Source organism: Lagenorhynchus albirostris, chromosome 10 (assembly GCF_949774975.1).
Source record: "Lagenorhynchus albirostris chromosome 10, mLagAlb1.1, whole genome shotgun sequence".
Lineage (NCBI taxonomy): Eukaryota > Metazoa > Chordata > Mammalia > Artiodactyla > Delphinidae > Lagenorhynchus > Lagenorhynchus albirostris.
This window is the reverse complement of record NC_083104.1, coordinates 45,600,306-45,618,667: the sequence shown is the minus strand read 5'-3', so window position 1 is coordinate 45,618,667 and position 18,362 is coordinate 45,600,306. Positions and strand designations below refer to the sequence as shown.

Below are 18,362 nucleotides of genomic sequence, written 5' to 3'. Positions count from 1 at the left end.
GGTGTACAAGCATCTGTTTGCTTCCATATTTTGGGAATATACTCAGAAGTGAATTTCTGGATCGTACTCTATGTTTAAATTTTTGAGGAACTGCCAAACTTTTCTACAGCAGCTGCACCATTTTACACTCTCACCAGCAATGCATAAGGGTTCCAATTTTCCTACATCTTGGACAACACTTTTTATTTTCCATTTTTTTAATAACAGCCATCCTAATGGGTATGGAGTGTTATCCCACTGTGGCTTTGATTTGCATTTCCTTAATGGCTAGTAACGTTGAGCCTCTTTACATGTGCTTATTAGCTATATGTATATCTTCTTTGGAGGAATCTCTTCAAGTCCTTTGCCCATTTTTGAATTGGGTTGTTTTTTGTTGCTGTTTCTGAATTTACACAACTGATTTTTGACAAACGTTCAAAAGCAATTCAGTTGAGGAAGGATACCTTTCAATAACTACTGCTGAAGCAATTGGACAGCCATAGGTCAAAAAAAAAAGAATCTCAATCTAAACCTCACATCTTACATAAAAATTATGCCAAAATAAATCATGAACATAAAACTCTAATGCTTTTAGAATATCACAGGGGGAAATCTTTGGGATCAAGGGCTAGGCAAGGAGTTCTTACACTTGACACCGAAAGAAAGAAGTTGGTAAATTGGACCTAGTCAAAATTTAAAATTTTTGTTCTGTGAAAACCCATGTGAAGAGAAAAGGCAAGCTACAGAATGGGAGAAAATATTTGCAAACTACAATCCAACAAACGATTAATATCTAGAATGTACAAAGAATTCTCAAAAGTCAACAGTTAGAAATTGGGCAAAAGACATAAACAGACACTGCACCAAAGAGGATATACAGATTGCAAATAAGCACCTGAAAAAAATGTTCAATATCATTATCCATCACGCACATTATAACCACAATTAGAAGTCACTACACACCTATCAGAATGGCTAAAATAAAAAATAGTGACATCAAACACTGGCAAAGATATGGAGAAAGTAGATAACTCATACACTGCTGGTAGAAATGTAAAATCGTACAGCCACTCTACAAAATAGGTTGACGGTTTCTTACAAAGCTAAGCATGTTATTATCATACAACTGGACTCTCGGGCATCTATCCCAGAAAAATGAAAAGTTAAGTTCCCACAAAAACCTGTACATGAATGTTTATATCAGCTTTATCTGTAATAACCCCAAACTAGAAACAGCCCTGATGTCCTTTGACCGGCAAATGGTTAAACAATTTGTGGTACATCCATACCATAGAAAACTACTCAGCAATAAAAAGGAACAAACTGACACATACAACAACTTGGATGAAGCTCTGGAAAATTATTCTGAGTAAAAAAGTCAGTCCCCAAAGGTTACATATTATATGATTCCATTTATATAACAATTCTGACATGACAAAATTTTAGAAATGGAGAACAGATTGGTGGTCACAGGGATTAGGGCCTTTGGGGGTGGGGAGAGAGGGAAGTGGGTGTGGCTACAAAAGCCCAAGAAGAAGAATCCTTGTGGCGATTTAAGTGTTCAATATCTGAGGATGGTGGTGAATATGCAAGCCTAAGCATGATAAAACTGTATAGAACTAAACACACACACAAATGAATACAAGTAAAATTACCAACGTCAATATTCTGGTTGTGATATTGCATTAGAGTTCTGCAAAATGTGAACTGGTGCCCCACCTTCATGCACGTCTGTGGGTGGATGCCTTATGAGGAAAAAAAGAAAGAAAAACAACCGTGAGATATCTGAAGACTTTCTAATTATAAAGACCTGGATATAGCAGTGACTTAAATGGGTAAGTGTCTTTTTAAAAAACCCAAACATACAAGTGTTTTCCACTTTGAAAATAAACCATGTTCACTATATTTTAAATCCTCTAAAATGCAAAAATAAAAACACAGCACTGCAATTCCAGCACACGAATACAACCATTTTTAACTTTAATATTTCTATGCATTCCTCCGCAGTCTTGTTTCTGTTTCTAGAGGTTTTTAATTTTGTTTTTTGTTTGTTTTGGTCGCGCCATGCAGGGCATGCGGGATCTTAGATCCCCGACTGGGGATCGAACTCGTGCCCTGCAGTGGAAGCGCGGAGCCTTAACCATTGAACCGCCAGGGAATTCCCTCCGTTCTTAGTTTTTAAAAACACAACTTCATTTACTTAGCAATTACTATTTCGTGTCCTGCCTTTTTCACTCACCGTCACAAAATAACCTTTCCCCCCACACTTCCACATTTTCCAAAGACATTTTGAATGGCTACGTTAAATTTCTTGGTAGGATCATTCACCTTAATTCCTCCCAGCAGGACTGCGGGATGCGTATCTCTGCGCAAAACGTTTGGCCCACAAAACTTTTAAAATATGTTCCAGAAGCGGACCACTGGGCCAATTTTCAAGTCTCATACACAAGACGCCCTCATCCGTCAGCCCACCTCGCCTATTTACTTACCGCCTCAACCCGGACCATCTGCGCCTCTGTCCCTTTCCGAACTCCCGGCGACCTCTTGGTTGCCGTAGACTCGTGAGGACGTCACGCAGCGGCGTGGCTGGTTTCCCTGGTGACGGTTGCCGGGGCAGCGCAAGAAGGCGTCTGATAGAGGTGTCCGAGCTGCTGCAGCCCAAGAAAGCAGCAGCGGAGTGACCACTGTAAGTGCAGGGGGGAAAAGTACAGAAGGGCCCGGGCTGGAGCTGGGGGAGCCGGCAGCCACCGGGGCCCTGGCCGGAGCCAGGGCTGCATACCTGTGTAAAGATTTATTGAGCTGTACACTCAGGACTTATGCACTTTACTATGTGTAAATTATAATTCAACCTAAAATTATACCTTAGTTAAAAACAGTAATGATGTCTGAGCCCCATTCCTAGGAATTAAGATTTTAAATGGTCCAGGGATGTGCCCCAGCATTGCTATATTTTAGGAACTTCTAGAAGATTCTAATGGTCAGCCAGAGTTGAGAGCCACTGTTTTTAGGGACAGGAAGGAGTCAACTGTTGAATCTGAGTGATGGGGGGAGTATTCTGATGCCATTCGAGGTCTGGTGGCACATTCAGGCATGGGAGGGTGTGTAGAGAGCTGACGCTTAGCTCGGCTCAGCTTTGGCTTTCAGGGGACCTGAAGTGAGGGTGGGTCTTCCAAGCTTCCTCATGGACACATGCAAAGATAAGGAGCCAACTCCAGGCTTGGGGGTTGTAGACAGGGCTGACTATGTGCTGAGCACTCTTGGGAAAGGAGCAGTTTGTGGAGTTTGCTTAGGCTCAGGCTTCTTTTCCTACTCCAAGGGCAAGATGGCAGAGGATGAAGGCTCACAGGACACCTTGAGGCTCCAGTTCAGGGCCATGCAGGAGATGCAGCACAGAAGGTTACAGAAGCAGATGGAGAAACGGAAGGAAAAAGAACTTAGCTTCCAAAGCAGAGCTGATGACCAAAAAGAGCCCGTGGAGATCTCTGATGGCCTCAGCGTCCTCCAAGCCGGGGAGCAGAACTCAAAAACCAGCTTTCAGCAGAGGTAAATGCAAGTTTGGACTCTCCCAGGAGCACTGCAGGGAGGTAGGGAAGGTGGGGGAGAATGATTGCAGACAGTTCGACAGGCAGGTTGACCAGATGTGTGTTTATCAGCTGAGACCCAGAAGTTTTGACACAGAGATTGTTATTGAAGACTCTTGCATCAGATAAAGGGACATAATTTGACATGAAGTGTATTCAAAAACCACTTAAAGTCAAATGGGAAATTTGAAACTCATCAAGGTGTAATTTATTCACTTGAATTTTCTTACATAGTCTCTTTCTCGTGAAAAATGTGTTTTGGTTTTTGAGGAGCTGGTTGGCTGGCTCTGATGATTCACAGGTGATCGCTACTCCAAACCTCATCCACGACTGTTCTCCTGTGTCAATTTCCCTTCCCTGACACATAAAGACACATAAACATACCCGTCCTAAAGAAGCAGTTTATGGATTCCTTGCTTTTATATGGTTGGTGAAACAGTTGAAAGGAGTCCAGAATCTTCTCATTTTGCTTTAAATTTGCCAATGTCACACAGATGCATTGATTTATATTGGTTGTTGGAAGCAGGAGTCTGGATTGGAACAAAATTGTTTTCTAGTCATTTTGCAAAAAAAAAAAAAAAAAAAATCACAGCAGTTGTTGAGCCATCTCTTTGCTTCTGGTTTCACCCAGAATCTATCTTCTCCATCTGCAAATTCTACTTTTCATGGTTTCTCGATTTTCACAATGTTCTACTGAAAAATGCTAATTAGGAAAAGATAAAGATTTCTCAATAATTGAAAAAATTCATACGGCTCCTAAATATTAGCTCTAAGTTAACCCCAGACCTATTCCCAAATGATCTTTCCCCAAGTCAGAGAAACTGGAATTTGTGGAGACTTGAGCTGTTGGTAGAATAACACCAACAATAATAATAGCTGTTAGTTAATAATTACTGTTATCTATAATTTCCGTAACTTATTTACTACCTGAGCAACTGCCTCTATGGAGCTGGCTCCATGCCTAATGGTAGAAGTGATCACAGACCCACCAGTCACATGTTCCTCATGTTTTAAAGTTCTAAAAAAATGACTTGCAAGACAGTTGTAATATACAAAACTAGCCACCTATTCTGATCTCCTATTGGGTTTACCTGAGAGACCCAGAGACCTGGTCTCAACTTAAGGCTTAGACAATTCCTCTTTCGTCTTCTAATATACATATGCAATTAAGGCTATAAATTTCCTTCTAAGTATCACTTTAGCTGCTGTTCCCAAGTTTTCATACATATTGCTTCTACAGTCAATCCGTTCTAAATGCTTCATAATACACATTATGATTTCTTCTTAACCCATAAATAATTTAGGAGTGTGTGGTTTTTTTTTTTTTCAGTTCCAAGCATATGATGGGTTTGGAGTTCTGTGTTTTATTTTATTTTTGTTCTCTGTTTAGTATCGATTTCTAATTTTAGTCAATTCCCATTAAGAAAATGGTCTGTATAATGTCCATTATTTGGAATTTGCTAAGGTTGCCTTTGAAGCCTAAATTATAATACATCTTTATGCATGTTCCATGGATGCTGGAAAGGAGTATGAATTCTCTGGGTGGGGTTTTATATAGCTCTGTTGAATCCGTAGTAAACCATGTTATTGAAAACTTCTTTCTCGGGCTTCCCTGGTGGCGCAGTGGTTGGGAGTCCGCCTGCCGATGCAGGGGACGTGGCTTCGTGTCCCGGTCCGGGAGGATCCCACATGCCGCGGAGCGGCTGGGCCCGTGAGCCATGGCCGCTGAGCCTGCGCATCCGGAGCCTGTGCTCCGCACGGGAGAGGCCACAACAGTGAGAGACCTGCGTACCGCAAAAAATAAATAAATAAATAATAAAATAATAAAATAAAATAAAATAAAATAAAAATTGGCACATTAAAAAAAAAAAACTTTTCTCCTTTCACTTGTGTGTGTGTCCTTAATCGTTCAGTTTTGAGAACAGTGTGTTAAAAATCTGCTCACTGAGATTCCCTTAATTTCTCATTCCTATTTTGTACAGACCAGTTCTTATCTCCACCCAGTGCCCAACCAGGTACAATAAACCTGGGCTGTGGAGGCCTGACCCCTGCCCATCGGTTCCTGTGATTCTGCCTTTGCCTTGCAGGATGCTTGAAGACGAGATCGAACGGCTTCGGGATCAACTCAGGGAAACGGTGGATGAGAACGGGCGATTGTATAAGTTGCTGAAGGAGAGGGACTTTGAAATCAAACACCTCAAAAAGAAAATAGAAGAGGACAGATTTGCCTTCACAGGTAGCTCCACCGCTGTTGCGACAGTTTCTGCTCTGAAGTCCAGGTGGGCTGGCCCAGCTGCCATGGAGGCAGCGTGGGTGACCCCGCTGGGACTCATGACGAGTTCTCCGTGATGCTCGCTACATGTTCCGTGGGCCAACGGCACCCATTGTATCTGGATGCTCTGGCTCAAACACTGTATCATGGACGCAAAAAAGCCCCAGTGGAAGTAGGCATTTACTCTACACCACTCGCTGTTGCTGCTCCAGAAGGGTGGACAAGACAGGGGAGTTCGCTGTTCGGGGAGGATTTTCTGGGATCCAGCAGCATGTACAGTGGACCTTGGCCCTTCAGATCGGAGTTGGACCTTGGTTCTGTTGCTGGAGACCTTGACCCTGTGGGTCTGTTAGGGACCTTGGCTTTGTGGGCCTGGAGATGACCTTAGCCCTGTGGGTGTGGGCTGGACATTGACCACTGACCCTGTGGTTATGAGCTAGACCTTGTTCTTACAGATCTGGTGGGGACCTTGGCCCTGACTGTCCTCTGCTTGATGTATGCCCGTTGAGCAATTCCCAGGCGGCTGACTGAGAAAGCACAAAGTCAGTGTCAGCAATCACAGAGGGCATGATGCCTCGCCTGGCCTCTGCCAGAGCGTCTCTCTCTGCCTTTGCTAGGAAATGACTTTAAGAGTAGGTGCACCCAGAGGACCAGTGCTGAATTGAAAAGCAAGGGGAATCTGGTATCTTAAAGGCTGTTGTGCTTCCCTCCATTCTTTGGCCTCTTCTGTCTAAAACAAAACCACACTGAACAGATGATAACACCTAACCTGGCTCGGGGTTCAGATGCGAAGGGGCAGCTTTTGCAAGGGTGTCGAGAAGTTGATGGGCTCCGGGGAGAGCGGGAGATGCCTCCTCACCCCAGGAGACCTGGGAGACAGGGCCTGCTCCCTCTTCTTCAGCCTGCCCCACATCCTGTCTTCTGCCGCTTCTGCTGGTGTGCTCATGGCCTCATCCGATTGCCGGCCCCGAGCCTCCCTCAAGACCTCTTAAATCCAGTCCTCACTCAGAAGTCCGCATTTCTTATTTCCAACTTCACGTTTTGAAGAGAAAAGTCTGACAGTCTCAGTTCACGTTTTTAAACCAGGCCACAGTGACAGGCTGCTGACAGCTGAAGAACTGGTTTTCCTTTGGGTGGACTTTTAGTGTTTGCTTTAGTTTAGTTTTTCTATTTCTTTGTACAATTTTTTTAGTGATTGCGCTAGTGCTTACAACACACATAACTTTTCACTGTCTAGTTAGAATTAACATCTTACCACTTCAAGTGGAATGAAGAAACTTGACCACCATATAAGTCCCTGTACCCTCCCCCCTTATATTACAGCTTTTGTATGTATTATGTCTGTATATGTTGAACATCCCGTCGGACTATGCTATCATATTTGCTTTCAACCATTATACGTTTTAAAAAACTGAAGGTTGCAAAATAGTCTATTATATTTACCCAGATATTTTAGCATTTCTGTGCTTGCCCATTCGCTGATGCCCCAATTATCGTGGGGTTGCAGCTTCAAGAGTGAGGCTTGTCTGGAGACAGAGTTGGGAGAGAGCCCTGGCTTGCTCTCAGCCCCACTTCCTGCCCTTCGGACTAGAGAGGGCTTCTCGTAGACTTCTTTCTGATGTCTAGTTCCAGGATTTGTAATGCGTTGGGGTCCTGGGAGGAAAATGTAACCAGAGAACTCACCACTGGACCATTTGTATTTCTAGGTTTGGTTTCCTTCCCCAGGTTCTTCCTCCTTTTCTCCTGATGTGTCCTAATCCTCTTCAACAGACACGAGGTGGCCGAGGGCAGCTACTCATTGTTGCCCAAATCGCTGCTGAAGGCTGTTCGATGTGTGGCCTGTGTTTTTAATTGACCTTACCATTTCCCTTCATTTTAGGGACGGCTGGTGTGGTTGGGGATGTGACTGCCACCAAGATCGTTGAGCTGTCCAAAAAGAACCGGGTGCTGATGGCAGAGTCCGAGGGTGCGAAGACTAGAGCGAGGCAGCTGAGCAACCGCATCCGGGAGCTGGAGCAAGAGGTGAGGGGCCTCAGGCGCCCCTGCCCCGGGCTCCCTGTACCCCGCGCCACTCCTCCAGAGAGGGAGCACACTTAGATGCTGTAGGTCCTTCCCAAGGACTGGTGGGTCAGTGTTTGCAATGAGTCCCTCAGTCTCTGTCATATCCTGAGAGGGGAGAGTGTCGGGAAGCAAGGAGGACGCAGGCGGTGGAGAGATAGCCCGACATAGCAAGGAGGACGCAAGCCTGGAGCCTGACCACCTGGGTGTGAATCTCAGCTCCACTACTGACTTGTGTTGTGACTTGGAGCCAGGTATAAGCTCTCCGTGCCTCAGTTTCCTCCACCTGTCACGTGGCAGTCATAACGGCACTCACCCCAAGGTTTTCTGAGGATTAAATGACTTAACACTGTAAAATGCTTAGAACAGTGCCTAGCAGGTAGTTAGCTCCAGAAAGGCATTGTTGAATAAATTAACAGGGATCCTTGCTAATCTGAAGCTAGAGCCAGGAGCGTTCCACCAGTTCGTCTCACTTTTGTCCACCTTCCTCTTTCTGCTGCCCCTACCTTCCCACAGCTGATGACAAACCCCTCCAGTCAAGAGAGGGCACAAGACCCAGCGGTTCATGGTCCCTCAGGAGCTAGAGTGAACCTACGCAGCTTCTCCTTATGTGGCTGGAGGAGCAGAGGCTGGCAGAGGTTAAGAGGTTTTCTCAAGTCACACAGCACGTGGTGGAGCCGAATTTCAAATCCAGTTCTGTTGCTCTCCAAAGTCCTCCACAGTCACTACACTTGGCATTGAATTAGACCTTCTTTATTCTATAACGTTATTTTTTGAGAACCATCGCAGGCTCTGGGCCAGGCCCTGGGGCGACTGTGGGGAGCAAAATAGTCCTGGTCCTTGCCCTCCTGGAGACAGACCAGCATCGAGGGCCCCTTAGAGGGGGGAGTATGCACAGTGGGTCCCTGGAGGATGAGAAGGGGCCAGACTCGGAGGGGTGGGGGAGAGGCCTTCATGCAGAGGACCCAGCAGGTACAAAGGCCCTGAATAGGAATAAAGGCCTGAAAGGGGACCAATGTGGCCGAGCTTGGAGCAGGATGAGGTCAGAGAGGTGGGAGGGCGGGTCATGCCCAGCCTTGTCGGACAGGGATGGTCTTTGTGTGAAGGACAACTGGGAAACCCTTAAAGGGTTGGTTGGCTGTCTGTATACGGCAGTGGTCTTGGCCACCAGGCCGTGAGCCTGAGTGACAGGTTTCTCAGTGTCTCTGACCCTGTCTCCTCAACTGTAATGTGAAGTCCGTAGTTCCTTTTCTCTCCGCCTCCCAAGGCTGTTGTTAGATGCAGACCACGGTTGCAGAATCATTATTTACTAAGCTGTTCGTGAATCCTAGGCTGCGACTGGGGAGTGGGGCAGACAATCAGTTAAACCCTCTCCCATCACAGAGTGCCTTGTGAAGGAGAGTTCTTCCATTCATGGGCCTTAAAATGAGCTGAAGGGACGGACTGCTGCGATCCGTGAGCACACATCTGACGGCAGCACCAGAGCCCTTCACTCAGGCGCCGCAACTGCTGAGCAGAATTAAATATTAAGTGCCAGGTTTGCTTTTTCAGCTGCAGATGGCCCTGGCCAGGCTGCCAGCCAAGGGGGCCACCGACGCAGGAGCCAAGCTGCTGAAGGCCCAGATGGGAGACAGAGCCTTGGTATGAATTCTCTTCTGTGCTGGGGAGTGTGTGAGGCAGTTATGGGTTTGGGCCTCCCCTCTTCCATGGGGGCGTAGGTGCCTCTGTCCAGCATCCACCCCATTGCTGAGCCAGTGCCACCATTGCAGCATCCTCAGAATAGCCATCAGGACACAGTGACCAAGTCTACTGTCTGAGGCCAAGAATGCCCCAGTGAAGGCTGGTGAGGGGTTAACTCTGATTTAGTCCCCAGAGAGGGAGGTCAGGAGGGGCCTGAGGACCCAGAATCCTAGAATTTCACGACCAGGAGGGAAGGAAGACCTGATCCAATTAGCCTCCTGCTCTCAGCCCAGCTGTAAAGGATGTCCGTTACAGCATCCTTACTGGAGAGACATCCAGCCTCTCTACCTTAACCCAGGGACAGGGAGCTCACTCCTCAACGGAACCCTGGTTTTTGCTGGGGCAATCCATATTGTAAGAAGTCTTCCCTTTGTGGAACTCCAAATCTACAGCGTAAAAGTGACTGTTGGGAATGGGGCTGTTCCCAAGATTCCAGTTTTTCTGAGCCAATGAGCCTCCATGAAACTCAGGGCGTGGGAATTGCAGCTCCGTGAAAGGTGGCACCAGTGGGCCACCGGGGAGGAGCACGGAGCCCAAGCCAGACAATAAATAGCTCAGAGTCTCAAGAACATCCCAGGAGGCCTCCCCTTGGTCTTCTTTTCTTTTTTTTTTTTGGCCACACCTCACGGCTTATGGGATTTTAGTTCCCCGACCAGGGATTGAACCTGGGGCCTCGGCAGTGAGAGCACCAAGTCCTAACCACTGGACCACCAAGGAATTCCCCCCATGGTTTTCTTAAGAAGCCAAATGAGTGGGTGAAACGGAATCCAAGCCTCAGGACTCCTAGTTCAGTGCCCCTTTTCCACTCAATCTTCGCTGTTGTCTATGACTCAAGATCAAGCCGTCTTGAGGAGAATACTGCCCTCGAGGGATGGGCCCCTCAGGTTCCAGGTCAGGGGTGAACATGTCTCCTGAAGGCTAGTCTTGTGTAAATCTGTCTCATTGCTGGGGAGGCAATGGAGGGACTCCGCCCTCAGCAGACGCTAGACTGAGTGTCATTCAGTGCCTTTCCCAGCTCTGAGGGACGCTTCTAAGCTGCCCCTTGTTTATCCATACCTCTGACTGGGGCTGTCCTAAATGGGAAACTACTTGTTCAGTCACTTGTTGAGCCTGACAGAATGTTCTGAGCCCTGGAACACAGAGAATCAAAGACAGGTCCACTGTCCACAGGGGGTTCAAGAGGGGAGATGAGTAGGCATATTAAAGGAAGGAGGGGGACAGGGCCTTCAGAGAAAGCCCCTAGGCCCTGAGTTCACAGAGGGAGCACACGCTCCACCTGAGGCAGCCAGGAGGTGGGATGGATGAGGGCTTCCTCAGGTGGCCTTGCTGGAGCAGGAAGATGGGGGTGGCCCTTCCAGCAGAAGCAGTACAAGCTCAGAGCAGGAAAGCATCAATATTCCTATTCTGTTTGTTAGCTGGGCATCAGCTGGATAACGTCTGGCTGCAGCCCAGGGGCCCTGACGAGGAAAAGGGGAACATATCAAAACAAAACAAAGTCACCTGTGGATGGAGGCCTTGACGGTAGCTGGAGTAGGAATTCCAACTTCATTCTGTGGCTGCAGGGAGCCTGGGAGGTTTCTGACGGAAGAGTGCGTGGCGGGTTGCAGTCTCCATTCCTCAGGACACGCGTTTTCCCGGGCATCTTCTGATCAGAGAGAGGACAATAGCCATGTCCTCCTCATTAGACTGTTCAGGGCGACCCAAGCCTGGGCAATACTCCGGAGCCTGCAGGCTCACCCCACATCCCAGTCCAGAGCTCCAAGCACATTCCAGAGTGGAGCTGAACACCCTCACTCTGCGTGGGGCCTCACGAAGCTGTGGTGTGAGTGGCCTTGGCGCTATCTGCTCCCATGGACACCATTTCCGGTATCGCCTGAGAGGAAACAGCCCGGGGTGGGGGAGGGGCATGCCCAGGCCCAAGACACCCACAAAGCCTGTGAAATCTCACTCTGGGCAGAAACAGCTCTGAAATGTCAGGAAGGTAGGGTTGGCTCGGTTTCCTGGGAGGGGAGGTCTGGGGCCTGGCAGCGCAGAGGGGATGATGCCTTCACCAGAACACCACATGGCCCTCAGCCGCCTTTGCCAGCCGCCCACCCAAGCCAGGCTATGCCCCCCAGCATCGACCCCCGTCAGAATCTGCCCCAGAGGGCACCCTTTACGTGCGTTATCCCATCAACACTCACATGTACCCCGGAGGCTGGCATAACGTGCCTCCATTTCACACAAGAGGAAACGAGGCGGAGACAGTCGTTGCCGCCTGGGTCTCAGATCCGGATCCAGCCGGTGTGCGCTTCCGTGCCCTCAGGCTCCCAAATGCTCTCACGGCTCCTGCACCGCCAACCACCAGAGCCAGCAGGGGCTCATGGCACAGAAGATCTGACAGGCAGGGAATGTTGCTTCCCAACCCAGGGCAGATTCAAAGCAGCACCTTAGCGAGGGAGCAGAGAGGCTCCCAACAGCAGTGGAGAGGAATGGCATACAGCCAGGCGGCGGAAGGATATGCAAAAATATAGATGAAAGATGCGGCTTCCCTGGTGGCGCAGTGGTTGGGAGTCCGCCTGCCGATGCAGGCGACACGGGTTCGTGCCCCGGTCCGGGAAGATCCCACATGCCGCGGAGCGGCTGGGCCCGTGAGCCATGGCCGCTGAGCCTGAGCGTCTGGAGCCTGTGCTCCGCAACGGGAGAGGCCACAACAGTGAGAGGCCCGTGTACCGCAAAAAAAATAGAAAGAAAGATGCATGTATGTTTTATGTAAATTCCCAATTTGCAAATTCTGCTCATACTGGTTACTCTGTTTAGCCTCCTGGGGGTGCTATGAAAAAGCAGCCATTTCCTAGATGAGAAGACCAGATGAGTCCAGGTCTTCTGGGGCCTGTGTGCAGGTCTAGTTTCCTTGACCAATGGTTTTCAGCGGGGCTGCCCAGAGCCTCTGGGGTCCATGGAACTCCCCAGACCCAGTCTTCTGGGATCTATCTTTCACAGTAGCATTCACAGGAGGTTTTGTCTGTGGCTACTAAGGAAAGTTCAGAAAGCCATGCAGTACCCATCCTGTTTCCCAGAAGTCTAGTCCACCTGATCTGTTGGGACAGGAGCAGATGGTCTTAGTGTCATTGCCTGATGGGACACACAACCCACCAACCAATGTTTCTGTCACCATGATGCCCTGGCATCACAAAAGCTTATATTGGGAGAATCAGCCAGTGCAAAGGAAGGACCAGGCCTCTAATCCCACTTCTGTCACCCCAACCAGCTGTGTGCCTGTGAGGCCATGTTATTTCCCTTCTCTGGACCTTATCTGCATCACCTATGGAAAGGGTTTGAATGGGCTGACCTTGGAGTCCCTTTAATGCCAAAGGTCTGAGGGTTTCAGGAACTTCTGTTTAAGTCATAAATGGGGAACACATTTGAGAAAAGTTTCATCCAAATAGTTTAAATGAAATATGGTTTTAAAAAAAGACTTTGCTAAGAGTTCCAGCAGGCAGAGTTTTCATGGTTCCTGCAGTTCTTCAAGCCACAGAAATGGAGCATTTGGGGATTAAACTGGGTCCTTATTTCTATTCGGTGAGCTCATTGCCAGGGAAGGGAGCCCAAGGCCCAGTCTGACAATTCTAGGAGAGGAAGGCCCCAAGTTGGGATGGTCATGGCCCTCCTGCCAAGCTGGGGCCGCTTCGCTAAAGGAGCCAGCGCTCCTCTTCATCCTGAGTGAGGATGGATTTGCTATGATGCCAGTCTCTGAGCACAGCAGGGCCCACAGCCTGGGAGTGTCTGGGAGTTGGGAAGCAGCTTCATCCAGATGTTCCCTGTCTGCGGCCACCACCCACGTCCACCCGTGTGCGCCACCCTCGGAGCACAGGGCTCAGCCCCCAAAGCTGGGCTGCCGGGATCCACATCCACGCTCCCCCTTACCTACCAGGTCCCCCAAGCCGAGGGGCCACCCCCCTCCAGCCTCTGCTCTGCATCGGTAACGGCCTCAAAGGGGTTGTGAGGATGACATGAGTTCCTCCTTGTCAAGCACCTCGTGTGGTACCCGCACATACCTGGATAAACGGGGGCTGTGATTATTGTTACTATCTAGGCCTCAAATGACTGCTCTCCCTCCTGTCTTTCCCAACTAGCAGGACAGCCCAGAGGTGAAGGTCTTGCAGGACAGGCTGGCGGCCACAAACCTGAAGATGAGTGACCTCCGCAACCAGATCCGGGCTGTGAAGCAGGAGCTCCGGGTGGCCCAGAAGGTATTTCCCGGCCAGGGTTCGGGTCCTCATGGGTGGGCCTGGGACTGGGAAGGTCATGGCTGGGACAATGGCTTCCATTCAGGAGCTGGGCCCCGTGAGTATCATGCTGCTTGTTCTGGGTCAGGCTCAGATCCAGTAACTTCCTTCCAGCCCTTGAAACAGACCCATCAGGTGAGGGTGGTTGCCGGCTGCCTGCATGACCCTGCATAGAGGCCCTTGTGGTGCCCGCCCAGCCCTGGATGGAGGAGGACAGTGCTGTCCACCCTGGAGAGGCCCTTCCACCTTCCCTGTGCTACGTGCACCCCAATAGATCCTGGGCATCTCCTTAATAAGCCACCTTGGACTTGGAAGCCTACCGAGACCCGTCTCCTGCCCTCTGCTGTCTATAATATGAGAAAATGTTAAGGTTGTTTGTGTGTTAAAGGCCCCTTTCAAAGGAAAATGCTCGGACTTGGGAGGCAGGCCCAGCTGGTTCATTATTTATTTTTATTTACATAGTGAATTCTCTGGCATTTGTACCACCAGCAGCGGTTCCTGCTGGAACCACTCAGACCAGCCAAGATTTCCAAAACAGAGTTCTATTGTGGAAACAAGCACCAGAGACTTGGTACGCTAGATGGGTTTCCGTGACAGGCTGCAGAGGGGTCCAGGGCACAAGCTGGGGTATACTGTTTCCACCTCAAAGCCTCGAAGTTGGGCCCGAACACCTCTCTGCGACAGCCACAAAGCTGGGCCCTTCTGGAACCAAACATCCCCAAGTGACATTCGGTAGCCCCCCACTCCTTGCTGCACTCAGACATGGCCCCTTGTCAATGGCTTTGCACGGAGGGCGAGGCCCTGTGGCCGTGTCCTCCCTGGAGCCATCCAGAATGATGTCCGTTCTGGGTGACAGGTGAACAAATTTGGAGCAGGTCTTGGTCAACTTTGTGGTTCACTCATCCCAGAATGTGTCAAGGGCAAGGGGCCCCACCTGGGCATGGTCAGCAGTTCCTTGTCTGCCCTAAGCATCACCAAGAAGTGCTGGGGATGATGGGTTCAATGCTTTCCCAGGGAGAGCTGCTCGTGGAGCGTGGTCAATTGGCCTTTGAGGCGGGGAGCGGGGGAAGGGGGAAGGTTGTGCAGGTGGAGGCCGGGCCTTCGGGGAGCCCCACGCACCCAGCACTGTTTCTGCACGTGCAGCAGCTTTAGGGCTACGGCAGAGCCCTCTCTCCCGGCCATACTGAAGGCCTCACCTTTTTCAGGTTTTAACCAATGAGGTTGGGGAAGATGTGAACATCCAGCAGCTCCTGTCCTCACCTGGGACGTGGAGGGGTCGAGCTCAACAAATTCTCGTCTTGCAGAGCAAGGTGAGTGAGTCATCAGACTTCTCCTGGCCCTGAACGTAAGGCTTGAAATGCCCCAGAAAGACCCACGCTGACCCACATTAAAGACACAGAACCCGAAAATGGCCTTTAGGTTCTGCAGAGCGCACTTGCAGGGCTGTTGTTCTACGTTCTCCCCAGCCAGCCTGATTTTCGTTTGTTATTAAGTGAACAAGCATTTATATAACACTACATACCAGGCACTGGCGCTCAACAAATACCAGAGCCTCTGATTTATTTTACTCCAGGCAGATTTTTTTCCCCTGGTTCATGTAAATTTGCGTGACTGTTGTAGGCTTTTTCCAGTTTTGTCCAGATGCTTGTAGGCTTTTGAAGGTTTTAATTACCATCCCCCCCAAAAAAAACTTAGCCTGTCTCCCTCTTTACGCTCCTAGAGGCTAGGAACAGGGGCTCCGCAGCCGCACTGCTTGGCTTCAAATCTCAGCCCACCACCCACCAACTGTGTGGCCTTGGGCAAGTTGCTTCGCCTCTCTGTGCCTCAGTTTCCTCCTCTGTGTACTGTGGATAATGACAGTGCCTACCCCGCAGCGTTGTTGGGAGGACTGAATGGGTACAGATGTGTAAATTGCTTACCACAGGGCCTGGCACGGAGGAAACACCGTCCGAAGGTTCGCTGTCCCAAGAAACCAAGAGTCACACAAATAAGTGTGTCGTTTCCACTATTTGCCAAGTGCATTGCCTTCATTCCCAGGTTCCCAGGTGGCTTTTCCCCTCAGGGTCTCCTGTGGGATCCCTGAAGCCAACATGAAGGGGGAGAGGTCTCTGAAAAACTGTGGTTAACGATCAGTGTGTGGCCTTGTGGTTCAAGAGACCTGAGTCTGAGTCTGGCCTCAGTCATGGGTCTCTAAGTTTGGTGTCTTTGGGCAAATCTCTTCATCTCTCTGTGTCGCAGTCTCCTCGCCTGTAAAATGGAAATAATAATGCCTTCCTTGTAGGGTTGTTGTGGGTTAAATGAAATATCGTTTGGGAAGTGCCCAGCACAGTGCCTGGCCATAGTAAACACTCAACACATTAGTTATTATTGTGAGTGTTGTTAAGCTGTGAACAAACGGTTCAAAGTGTTCTTTAACGTTTAAATGGAATTACCACACAGTGCCACACGGGGGCACTGAAATGTGCTTTCAAAGCCATACTGAGGCCCTTGACCAGGGATCCTAGTGAATTTTGCCCCTGGCTCAGGTTTACCCAACTTTGTTCCATCACTTATGTTGCGTTGACGTGGAAATCAGGGTTAGAAGGACCCTAGGAGTTATCCACTTTAAACCCAGTGTGATAAAGCCGTGGTTCTCTCGGATGACATCCACCTCCCCTGTGCTGAGGGCTTCACCCAGGCCATTTTGGGGTTTCTCGAAGTTGCCTAATCCTAGAAATCACCCGTAGCACTTGTTTAAAATGCAGATCCCCGCGTTCTTCCCCTGGAGCTCTGACTTGTTGGTATGGAGTGGGCCCCAAGATCTGTCATCCCAAGAAGCGTCTTGGGGATTCCCAGGCTCAGACAACTTCAGGGTACTGAATTCTCATAACAACATGATGCAGCGTGTTACTCACAGGGCTCTCCACAGATGAGGGACCTGAGATTCAGAGAAGTTAAGTAATCTGTGCACAGTCACACAGCCGGCGAGGCTTTGAGCTGGTCTCCCCGCTTCCAAACCCTGCCCGCCCTCTGCAGCATCTCCTCCAAGTGGCCAGGAGCCCGTAGCCTCCCGAGGAGCCCGCCCGGGCTTGGGTGGCGTGTCAGCTCTTCCTGGTACTAAGACCTGCTATCCTTTCCCTCCCAAGTTCCTGGGGCTACACACGTGCTTCTTGGCCTCAGAGATAGGGTGATTTTTCTCATTTACTTTGAAGTCTCTCTTTTCCAAGCGAAACCTCCCTAGTGTCTCCCCTTGTTTTGCTCAGGATGCCACCGCAGGTCCCTCCCACCCGTCCCCCACCCCAGTCCCTCTCCTAGGGACCTCCACGTCCATCTGGAACCGTGTTGTCCTCTGTCTGGTGGGGTCTCCTGTCACATCACAGGGCGGCCCCTCTGAGGGTCGAGTCTGACTGCAGACCTGTTGTGGAACCACCCTCAGGTTCGAGAGCTTGAGAAACAGCTGGGACAGACTCGGAGCCGGTCGGTAGAAACGGCCAGTGATGAGCTGTCCGTCTATCCCGATCCAAGGAAGCTGTCGGCACAGGAGAAAAATCTGCGGAGGATCCACAACCTGGAGAGGGAAAAACAGGAAAGCTGGGAGGTAACGTGTGCCTGGAAGGGGGTCAGGGGCGCCTGGGGCCAGGAGACCACGACCACCCCTGTGAGGACTTGGAGGCTCTGGGGTTCGGGGTCACCTCTGTGCATGTTCCTCACGTCCTGTCCCTCCACCTTGAGCTGCCTGACGGGTTCCTCACCCAGAGCCCATTTCATGGACGTCGGGTGGCCGCATTCTGGCTGTTTTGGAGATGCTGGACCTGAAACCAGCTCTTGGTGGAATGAGGCACTTCGGTTTGAACCCTAGGCTTGGCGCTGTCCACCGAAGCATGGCTTTTCTCTTTTTGCCTCTCAGGCAGGGATTGAGGGTCCTCGGGAGGACACACCCAGCGTTGGCCAGTGGGTTTCCTCTCGTGTCCGAGTCTGGCCCCTGTGTTCTCGGGCTGTCATCCATCTGGGTCCCGTCCATCATGTGCTTGGGCTGCCTGACACCCCGGGAGGCCGAGGCTGGGAGTCAGGGCTCAGGCCCCACTGACTTGCCCTGTGACCTCAACAAGTCCCCTCCCAGCTCTGGCCTCACCAGCGAGTGAGAGCGAGGGCTCAGCCGTGGCCCAAGTCCCACTCAGCCCTGCAGCCCGTGACCGTGCCCTCTGGTTACAGAAACTTGCAGCGGAGCGGGATGCCCTCCAGAGAGAGCTCGAGGAGCTGAAAAAGAAGTTTGAGGGCGTGAGGTCCCGGAACAAGGTGCTGTCGAGCGAAGTGAAGACCCTCAGGAGTCAGATGGGGACCCTCGTGGAGAAGGGCCGGCATGACGACGAGCTCATCGACGCCCTCATGGTACAGCCACCTCTGGGACCCCTGCCCCACCCAGAGGCCTGTGACCCAGCCCCAGCTCCCCCGGAGCCCTCCCTCACCCCAAAATGCCACCTGCTT

At 50.1% G+C, this 18,362-nt stretch overlaps 2 protein-coding genes and 1 non-coding gene across 3 annotated transcripts in view; 1 reads left to right on the top strand and 2 right to left on the bottom strand.

The window, feature by feature from the left end:
• Window positions 1–12,242, bottom strand: part of ACKR2 (atypical chemokine receptor 2) — an 87,812-nt gene extending 75,570 nt beyond the window's left edge. The window contains exons 1-5 of the mRNA XM_060162267.1: window positions 11,814–12,242; window positions 11,131–11,275; window positions 3,945–4,090; window positions 2,469–2,663; window positions 1,635–1,724 (exon numbers count right to left, since the gene is read on the bottom strand). The gene's annotated coding sequence lies outside the window, so the exon portion shown is untranslated. The remainder of the gene's footprint in view (window positions 1–1,634; window positions 1,725–2,468; window positions 2,664–3,944; window positions 4,091–11,130; window positions 11,276–11,813) is intronic.
• The window catches only part of CCDC13 (coiled-coil domain containing 13), a 29,499-nt gene continuing 14,438 nt past the window's right edge, over window positions 3,302–18,362 (top strand). The window contains exons 1-8 of the mRNA XM_060162264.1: window positions 3,302–3,522; window positions 5,648–5,796; window positions 7,712–7,854; window positions 9,442–9,531; window positions 13,746–13,862; window positions 15,104–15,208; window positions 17,314–17,475; window positions 18,090–18,266. Coding sequence (XP_060018247.1) covers window positions 3,302–3,522; window positions 5,648–5,796; window positions 7,712–7,854; window positions 9,442–9,531; window positions 13,746–13,862; window positions 15,104–15,208; window positions 17,314–17,475; window positions 18,090–18,266 — 1,164 coding nt within the window. The remainder of the gene's footprint in view (window positions 3,523–5,647; window positions 5,797–7,711; window positions 7,855–9,441; window positions 9,532–13,745; window positions 13,863–15,103; window positions 15,209–17,313; window positions 17,476–18,089; window positions 18,267–18,362) is intronic.
• Window positions 10,275–10,347, bottom strand: TRNAE-CUC (transfer RNA glutamic acid (anticodon CUC)). Its single transcript has one exon. It is a non-coding gene; the product is annotated as a tRNA-Glu (tRNA).